At 43.0% G+C, this 10,259-nt stretch overlaps 1 protein-coding gene across 1 annotated transcript in view; it reads right to left on the minus strand.

Moving 5' to 3' along the window:
* Positions 1-716: 716 nt before the first annotated feature.
* The window catches only part of slc1a2b (solute carrier family 1 member 2b), a gene marked incomplete at its 3' end in the record, with an annotated part of 11,418 nt that continues 1,875 nt past the window's right edge, over positions 717-10,259 (minus strand). The window contains exons 2-10 of the mRNA XM_080842889.1: positions 7,314-7,466; positions 6,687-6,937; positions 6,419-6,563; positions 5,198-5,324; positions 4,691-4,924; positions 4,244-4,438; positions 3,744-3,878; positions 3,178-3,412; positions 717-794 (exon numbers count right to left, since the gene is read on the minus strand). Coding sequence (XP_080699015.1) covers positions 717-794; positions 3,178-3,412; positions 3,744-3,878; positions 4,244-4,438; positions 4,691-4,924; positions 5,198-5,324; positions 6,419-6,563; positions 6,687-6,937; positions 7,314-7,466 — 1,553 coding nt within the window. The remainder of the gene's footprint in view (positions 795-3,177; positions 3,413-3,743; positions 3,879-4,243; positions 4,439-4,690; positions 4,925-5,197; positions 5,325-6,418; positions 6,564-6,686; positions 6,938-7,313; positions 7,467-10,259) is intronic.

The raw sequence follows: 10,259 nt of genomic DNA on the forward strand, positions 1-10,259 counted from the left end.
AAGAGAGCAGGGGTAGGGAGTGTGCCTCAGTCGGGGGTGTTCATTGATCAGTGGCTGTCCACTATTGTTTAATTATGTGGGGACATCGCGTGAGATAAAAGCCCAAGGGGGCAGATTTCTCTAAGCAGCAGGCTATTGCTTCACCCACAGTAGAATAGGGGGTCAGAGATTGGGGGGGGGGGGGGGGGGGTGTGTTTGTAGCTGAAAGCTCGGTAGATGCAGTACTGCTCCCCCCCCCCTTTTTTCCCACTCCCCGTCACCCTCATCGACATGCTGTCACAGCTTCCACGTACATAGTATGCATATATATTATATTTATGAATAATTTAAGGTAGATATTTGTTTTTTTTTCTCCCTTAGTTTACCCTCCCGAGCCTTGATGTCCATTGTGCAAGAGTTAGCTACCGTGCAGACATTAGAACACTAACCGATGGAGTATTAATATTCCTGTTTCAGAATTAGTATTAGTTCTTTCAGTCAGCCAGATGATTTGTTAAATATTCTTTTAAAAAAACAAAGGGGAATATTAAAAAAAGAAACATCATCATCATCATCATCATCATCATTATCAACAAGAACAACAACAACAGCAACAAGAACAATAAAACTAAATAAAAACAGTACTTCTTCCATTTGAATGACATTATTTTTCCGTTTCCTTTTACACCAAATAGGAAAGCTTGTGGACTCAGGTGCTGGGGATGTGTGTGCTTGCATTATTCTTGTTTCCACGGTTCCTCCTCAACAAGTGTGTACTCCGCCGCAGCAGTTGAACCGTTAGCGGCCGAGGTTACCTGCAAACAAGTCACGGACAGCTAGAGAGCATATCCAAGGCACATGGCATGTCGTGTGGCTTAGGGCAGAGGAACACAACAATGGTTTCCAATGCAATGGTACCCTTTGAACACAATGTTGAATCTCCTTTCTATGAATGACATAATCTCGTCATAAACATTTCATGGTAGATGCTATATCCCAACATTAGACATTATGACAGTTTATATCCAGTGTCATGACAACTTAACGTTATTCTTTATTGTGATGACAGCTCTTGGAATGTTTATATATATGGCATAGCTTATAAGCTGTCATATAGCATCAAATATTTGGAAAGTTGTCATGAAAATGACGGATTATTACGTCACTGGATATTCACTGTCATGACAACAGATTACAAGATATGCCATCTGCCATTTCATTTATGGTATAGTTATGTCGTTCTGTGATGGTGAGCTCGAGTATAGTTTCTTTCAGCTATATCAAGAGCACTTGACATTCTCATTACTCTTCCTCCATTGCTTTTATTATTCTGACCTAATGATCAGTGCTTGAGAGAAGTGCTGCTAGTGCAAATGGGCGTTTGGCCTTTTTGACACATCGCATGCACTCAAATGAAACAACGGGGGGGTAAAAAGAGCTGAACCATTCCACAGATTATTTAATTATGCTTACTGGGGTTGGGGGGGGGGGGGGGCTGCATGCTTTCATCAAGCCATTCTGCAAGAAATTAAGGGGCCATTCTTTTCGTAAGCACACAACATGCAATAAAACACAAAGACTTTTCAAACAGACGATCATAAATACAAAGTACAGATACATTGAGTACAAAAAGTATAAAATATAAAAAAATAACATGCACATTAATATTCTAGTTGTTACAGAGTTATTTTGCAAAGCTTCTACAATGGTTTGCTTCTTTGGTTTAAGTGTTAGTCTTTTTAATACACAAACATGTACAGCTAAGTCATGCAAGAACAAAAAGAGAAAATTGGAGGGAGCAGCTTTTTTGTGTCACACGCTCAGCTGAAGACTGGCAAGGGGGGATGAACGGCAACCGTTTCTAAGCAACATCATTGATTGAATGGATCCCCTTGGTAACTCCAGCGCGAGCGCTGTCTGAATCCAACGGCATGCATTTCATCTCCTGCTGGTTGTCATAGCACCCAGACCCAGATTGGCGTGACCTCTGTGTCTTTGTGCCTCTCCGAAACTCAGAGTTTCTACTGTTTGCTACTGGGTTCTGTGCATTTCTTTAGTCTTTCTCATGCCAAAGAGGGGCCTCTAAGGAGCCTAAGAGCCTCTTGTGTGTGTTTTTCTTCCACCGGAAACTTAAACTGACTCAGTGTCAGGGTGAGTAAGAGGCGCACTGATATTATGCAGTGCTAATTAATCACTGCCTGCCCTCGGCTCATGCCATCACCATCTTCTAAAAATGTACTACGGGTAGCGAGAGTGAGAGAGTGTGTGCTGTCGAGGGCAGACGTCACGAACACAGGCGGCCACCACTGAGACGCGATCTGCCGTTTTCAGAAGCGTACTCCGGGGGCCTAATTTCATAGGGCAACGAGCACCATGGACGGGCTTCGCACATCAGCAACCACACAGTGAGAAATAGGCGGGGATAGTTATATTTGCTAACTTCGTTTGACACACAGCAGGGCGCAATCAAACATAAATGGGTTGAGTAATAAGTGGATGGAAACTCATTTAAACATGGAACTCCCATGTGAGTGTGCAGACACACCTCCAGCATTGCACCGAGCTGACCATGTCTGCGCTCAGAATCTGGCTCATGTTCATGAAATTGTATTATTATTAAATTAGCTTGCGCGGCAGACATTCCGTTGCCCATGAATGATATTAGGGGCCCTGGGAGTGTGAGAAAGAATGCCATTGGGGGCAGTTGGCCACCACTGAGACCCATTCTCCTATTCACAGAGGTGGTAAGGAATGGGTTAATCGGCCCACGCGAGTGGTGAGTGGATCTCTCCCATCCTGCAAATCCCTTGTGCAGAAGCTGCTGAGGTCTGATCTGCTGGTTTAGAAAGTATAGGGGATCAATGCCTAATTCCCTGAGAATTCCCTGGCCACCTTTTAAAATCCACCTAATTCCACAAGTCTGCCTACTGGAGACACAATGCAGTATCGTGTTTTGGGATGCTTTAGGTGTCTCAAGACCTGAGCACAACTACCTGTATGACAGCTGGAACATGTGCCAAAAAAAAACAGCTTTCTCCAAGAAATGTTCCCAGATATGTACACTTTTGACATAATTCATTGTATGTATTTACACAAACAACAGACAAACATGCAGAAAAAAGGACAGCGAAAGAAAAGATGCATGCAGCAAGGATGTGACTATATACTAGTCTCTATGTCCGTAAGCGTGAGTTGTACCTTGCATTCATCTACCAGTACTGAATTGTGAGCGGCATAGACGCACTGGTTGGAGTTGTTTTCGTGGTGGTTCTTGAGGTCGTCGTAGTAGGACGGGGTCTTGTTCAGCATCTCGATGTCATCTGACTTGCCGTGCTGGGCATCCAGCTCCTCCAGCTCCAGCTTGGACAGGTGGTACACGATTCCGGCTCCGTAGGAGTCTCCGACCACATTTACCGAAGTGCGGAAGCGATCCCTTAGTTTGAGCACAGGAGAAGAGAACTGGTTCACTCGGTCCATTGTGTAATATATTTTAACAGAGACACACTGAAGAGTGAGAAAGACAGAGACAGGAAGTTGAAAGAAAAAGAGTCTTTGTATGTGCTATGGATGTGTGCGCGTATGCAGTTGAGTGTGTGGTGTGTTGCGAGAAAGGAAAGTGAAAAAAAACGGAGCATGTTTTGGTGTTATGGATATAACGTATGTCGGTGTGTGTACTGTATGTGTATGTGTCTGAGTGTGCAAAAGAGATAGAGATTTGTATGCACACAAAACATCCATCCATCTCTCCCAGTGACTCTACTCACAGCAGCCAGTCGACTGCCACCAGCAGGCTGATGTCCTGTGTGGGGAGGCCAACGGCTGTCAGGATCAGCAGCATGGTCACCAGGCCGGCACTGGGAATACTGGCCGCCCCTACACTGGCTAGGGTGGCAGTGAGGCTGCAAACCAGGACACATGGAGCATTACACGCTGAAACACTGCTATACTGTATACAGTAGACTAATAGAGCCATTACTATATTAGTGCAGTAGAGCAATTGGGCAAAAAATTGTGAGCAATTTTTAGGTCCCTGAGACAATATTAAGAATGCCATCTAGCATGGTCTTTACTTGAATCAATTGATACAGAGGGGCCAGTTAGATGGTGTTCTAATAAAGAAAAATAGATAGGGAGCAGACCATTAAAGGTCAATAACAAGAAAACAGCAAATTACTTTACAATATAATGATGCAATTTGTCTTGTACATGAATAAAGCTGAAAATAAATCGGAAGCAGTAAGAGTCCATGTTTATGTTATAATACCTGACAGTCACAATCTGGCCTGGGTCAAGGTAGATGCCGTTCATCTGGGCAATGAAGATGGCTGCCACAGCCTCATAGAGGGCAGTGCCGTCCATGTTGATGGTGGCGCCGACGGGGAGGACGAAACGGGTAACTCTCTTATCAATGCCCAGGTTCTCCTCAAGGCAACGGAAGGTGACTGGCAGAGTTCCAGCACTATGACAGTAATGTAAAGATAGATAGATAGATAGATAGATAGATAGATAGATAGATAGATAGATAGATAGATAGGGGGCATAGAGCAGGAGAGAGAGAGAGAGAGAGAGAGAGAGAGAGAGAGAGAGAAAGAGAAGGGCAGGGGAGAGAGGTACAGCAAATGATTCTGTTAAAAATCAAAGCCAATTTATTCTATACTTGGGTAACATCTTTGAAATCTGAAATGTGATGGAGAGTTGTTGTGTTTAAGACCTGGAAGCAGTTCCCAGAGCTGTGATCCACGCCTGGAAGATGCCCAGGAAGAATGTGTAGGGGTTTTTCCTCACAATGGCAAAGTAAATGGCGGGCAGGAAGATGGCTCCATGGATGATGAGACCGATGATGACAGTCACCATGTACATCCCCAGTTGCCTTGCAACCGTCTCCAGATCATCAATGGAAATGATCTTGCCGCAGATCAGGCAGGCAATACCGAAGGGAGAGTACCTGTGGGGGGCCAATCATATTACTCACAGAAAATGTAAATCCTTCGTTATTAAAGTCTTGTAGCCTGTACTTGTGCTATGCTATTATTAAAAGACAGTTAGCGTAGCTACGGCGGTTAAGGCCAGTTTGTTAAAAATCGGCCAGTCTGTTAAACAATCTATATGCTAAGTTTAATAATAGATTAACATGAAATTAACGCAAACATAGCCGATAACACACGCAGGCCGCTATGATACCCCGTTACGATAAAACATTTCTGCTAATGGTACTAACCACATGATCAGGAGAACCAGCTTCATGACGATCTCGTTCAAGATGTTGAAGAACTCAAGCATGAGGCGGGCCCTCTCGCCCATCTTCCCCATGCAGATTCCAAAGGCGATGAAGAAACCAATCAGGCCTGTAGAGGAGGGAAGGAACACTCCATTTAGTCCGCTGATTGAAACACCCACTCAACATGTTCCCAATAAAGACAGTACTAGATTAAACAGTCATTTGTTCTGGGTAAGAGGGTGTTAGCCATCAACTAGCTAGCTGATGTTGAATGAATGCTATAGAGCAAGGCTGTCATGTTTGATTTATTTTTATAAATAGCATGTGATATACTGCATCTAATTTTATATGAGACTTCCCCAGAGTTTTTCTCACACAATTTTACCAATATAATTTTAAAGGGTTAAACAGAAGAAGTTCAAACTGGTCAGAAGACCACTGACAGTGTGGTCAGTGCCTCTGACACATAACACTGAGCACTGGTTACAGACTGGTCAGTACCACCATCAGCTTAGAACTGACTTGAAACTTGTCAGTAACCAGATGGGGGGGCACTGACACCTGTCATAGAACAACTTAGTTTGTCAGTTGAAACATTTTCTGAGCACTAAATATTGAGACAAGACTTTAGCCAATGCAATTTGAATACATCAGATGATTAAAAGCACTGATACTACTGTATGTACATTGCACTGCTAAATACAATGTTGACCTTACTTTATTTCAAAAAGTTTCACACAGATATAATTAGCATAGCCTTGAGAATTTTCCAATTCTGGTCTGTTGTTGTGAAGAGCTGTAATGTGAAGAAACTATGCTCAGACATGAAAACAGATTTGACATTTCACAGTAACATATAAGGCAGACTATAACCAAAGACTACAAAAGTTGAAATGTATAAAATAGTTGAACTCAGATAAAAGGAGGAAAAGATCACATCCTGATAATGCTTGCCTGGACAACAGGGACAGAGCTACTATGTGATCACTGAAGAGTCCATGGCGCTCCCCTGTCTGGACTAGTTTCAGGAGATTTCAAGTGGCAGTTTTTGACTGATGATTGAGCAGACCGGTTTGTCTTCACTGAACATTCTATGAAGCTCCCCCTAGTGCTACAAACCAGTGATGAGTGTGAGATACCAGTGCTCACAAGAATGACCAGCGTGAGCTACAACCCCTCTTGGGTCGAAATCATGCATGCTGACTGCTGTATTAATCATACCCAACACGTTCATCCCACTCTTGAACTGCAGAGTCTTTTTGACGACAAAAACAGCTGGTGCCTTGGTGGCGTTGGTGATGAAGTCATCCAGGGTGCTGTTCACTTCGGCCGCAATTACTTCCTCCTTCTTCGTGACTGTCTGAATCTGTGGAGGTAAGCGGCAAAAAAAAGATCAAGCGATGAACGACTTGTCTGAACCTGCACTGACTCTTGGAACATGCCAGAAAGAACCGGATAGGCTTAGATTTCCAGAGGAGTATTGGCCTACCTGCTGGAAGCAAGCTTGGACCAGATTCTCGGGGAACAGGTTCCTGATGAGATCGAAGAAGGCGTCCAAGCTGGAGACGTCGTCATGTTTGGCGCCTTCCCCTAGCTGCTCTTTCATCTTTGGGTCTCCGGGGTGGATGACCAGGACCAGGATCACACCCAGGACAGCAGCGATGACGGTGGTGCTCATGTAGTAGACCATCGCCCTGGTGCCTAGACGACCACTGGATTTGGCATCCAGGCCAGCCAGTCCTGACAGAGAAAGAGAAAACATGGTTTTGAGAAGAACTTGGTTAAATTTTTTTTTAAACATCCTTCCAGTGCATTGTCAGAAAAACATTCACAAGAATTACTGTTTAAAAACTATGTCCATGATTGTGTCAAAAGGTTATAGATATCTGAGCTCAACAGCCAATCAAATTACAACCCTTCCTTTTGGGCTCCTGAAACAACGTGGTGTATGGCTCAGTTTGACCTACGGACAACTAGCATATTGTGCGTAGCAATTCACCGAATTTGACAAAACAAATGTAGTGGATTTGAATCACAGACTCTTTATATTGTTTTACAGATTAATCTGTGACAATAATGTTTGATTGACAGCATGATGATCTCTGCTGTGACTGACCTGTGATCAGACTGGAAATAATAAGGGGAAGAATGAGCATCTTCAGCATCCTCATAAGGATGTCACCAGGGAAGGCGATCACCATGACGATGTCCGGGTTGATGGGTGAGGCCACACGCAGAAGCATTCCTGAGACGGCACCCAGGATCACACCTATACCACAGAACACACACACACACACACTTATTTATCAGTCATTACACTTTATTTCAAAACATATTCAAAGTTGTTGCATAAAATTGATTGAGGGGGCTTAGTATCAAGATTCAGTAAATCAGTAAACAGAAACAAAAAAAACACTATCTGCGGTCTTACAAACAAGACTAAACAACATCTGTCTGCCAGTCTAAAACTTTCCAAATCTTATCACTGTCAAGATTCTCGGAACCGGCACACAACCATCTGCAACATTCCGCGTGGTTTGCTGTGAACTTCACCGTCGGAGGCAGACTTGCGTCTCTCTGGGAAGTTGGAGGGGAAAGACGAAAGAGACAGATAGAGAGAGAGAGAGAGAGAGAGAGCGAGAGAGAGAGAACGAGAGAAAGGAGAGAAGGCGCCCAGATGAGAGCTAGTCTGACCCTGGCCTCTTAGCACTCCCTCTAGAAGACGGTTGACCCAGCCATGACACAACTGCCTCATTGTCCCGCCGGTGGACTGTCTCTGGCCCTCTAGGGAAGGACAAAGCCTGGCTCAGATGAGCACTTCTCTCCTGGGGAGCTACACTACTTACTCTCCTGACTACTCTATCTCCTCAACTCTCTACTCTCCTCTCTCCTCAACTCAAGTTTACTCTCCTCTGTCCTCAACTCTACTCTCCTCTCTTCTCTCCTGTCTATTCTCCTCTCTACTCTCCTGTCTATTCTCCTCTCTATTCTCCTCTCTGCTCAACTCAAGTTTACTCTCCTCTCTCCTCAACTCAAGTTTACTCTCCTCTCTCCTCAACTCTAATCTCCTCTCTACTCTCCTGTCTATTCTCCTCTCTACTCTCCTCTCTCCTCAACTCAAGTCTGCTCTCCTCTCTCCTCAACTCTACTCTCCTCTGCTCTCTCCTCAACTCAAGTCTGCTCTCCTCTTCTTTCTCCTCTACTGTCTATTCTCATCTCTACTTTTCTCCCCTCTCTACGCCCCTCTCCTCTCTACTCCCCTCTCCTCTCTACTCATCTCTCTATGCCCCTCTCATCTCTACTCCCGTCTCCTCTTTACTCTCTACTCATGAAAGATCCAAATGTGGAAGTAAGCTCCTGCATCTCTCATCCACCACCACCTTCTATCTGTATCATTGCACCACAACTTTCACCTGCCTACTTTTATACCGTTTTAACATATTGCCTGATTCATCTCCCATCCTACATTGAGACTCTCATTTAGCTAAAGCAGAGGTAAGCTATGCATTTCATCAGAACATGTTTACTGCTAAAGAACCAAAGCTATCACAGTATATCCACCACCACAGCTTCACCAGAACTCTAAAACCCCCACCACCCCCTCCTCGCCCCTCCTGAGATTCTCAAACACCTGCACCTTTACAAGCTCATTACAAGCTATGTAGTCATCTTCAAACAGCCTCTACCATTCATCGCTTCACATCTGTTTCCCCCTTCCCCCACTGTTTTATCACTAGCTGTGTCCTTGTAGCTCATTCAGGAGAGCAAGTCGCCAGTAAATGGCAAATGTCAAACATTTTCAATTCCCAGGGAGAGTGCATACTGATAAATCTACGCATCGCTGTACAGTGAGATTGATTTGGATAATCCTCCCATTGTTCTTGGGTCATAATGACCTGAAACTGTTTTCAAATATTACAAAATGATAGAAATTGGTCATGAATCTCTATGGCTGTACTTTAGCATGCTAGCTTACTAGCAATTCATTGTATCCTGATTTATATCAAAACAACTGATTCTCCTGTCAACACACTTACACACATTTTTTTTAGTCATTCTTTGTTTTTAGATAAGGTTAGACTTTAGATTTTTCAAAGGGATAGGGTGAAGCAAACAACTATGATGTAACCATTGTAGCCTAGCAACACAACATTTTCCCACCATCAAATTCTGTGCCATTTGCCTACAATGGATGTTTCCCCATAAATAATGGATCCCCATTGTGGATTATCACTTACATAATTTACTTTACATTCACTTCTGGTGTAAAGGTGAATACTACTCCAATATTGTGAGGGTTTGTTGTGATTTTGAAACCAAAATAAATAGAATTTTCTGTGGGAATTATCAGAAATCCATGACTGTGTTTTTGTGCAGACATATTGTGGTAATCAGAGAAAATTGCAACTCCCAAATGCAGGAAATCATCGAATTTGCCTGATTTTGTGAGTCCTGGATAGATTAGTTTGTCAAAATCCCTCCTTTCTTTCTGTATAAATCAAATCCTCCACTGAGCCGTCACTCTACCCTGCTTATCCATTTCTAAGTGGATTTTACAGAACCACAACCTCCCTGTGTTAATTTAAATATGTTAGAGGTCTCACCTTTATTGTCTCTGCTCTAACCAATCTTGAACATCGACATGTTATAATTAGCTAATTCAAAAGGTGGCACTTGAGTTTAGATTTATGACAAGATGGTTTCATTTCATATATATCACAATCTAAACCATCTAAAAAACAATATTTGTGTTATTTTGTGGGTCTGAGTCATCGTTCATATTTTTCAGATAAGTGCAATGCATGTGTCCTACTAGGGGTGCTACAGAAAGAGAGAGAAAATCAACTGATTTTGCAAACACCTATTTGGTTGAATTCTACACAAGTAATTGTTACACTGTGCCAAATTTTAAAACTGTACTTAAATATTCAGTGAGTTATAATATAAATTGAATCTAGGGGGTTATTATGACTCCAAGGGTAATAATAGCTGTCATTTTTTCTCAGGAAAATAGGAGGGATAAAAGCATTTGCTAAACTGGTCAATGTGAACATAAATTCCC

This window comes from Sprattus sprattus (genome assembly GCF_963457725.1).
Source record: "Sprattus sprattus genome assembly, chromosome: 7".
Classification (NCBI taxonomy): Eukaryota; Metazoa; Chordata; class Actinopteri; order Clupeiformes; family Clupeidae; genus Sprattus; species Sprattus sprattus.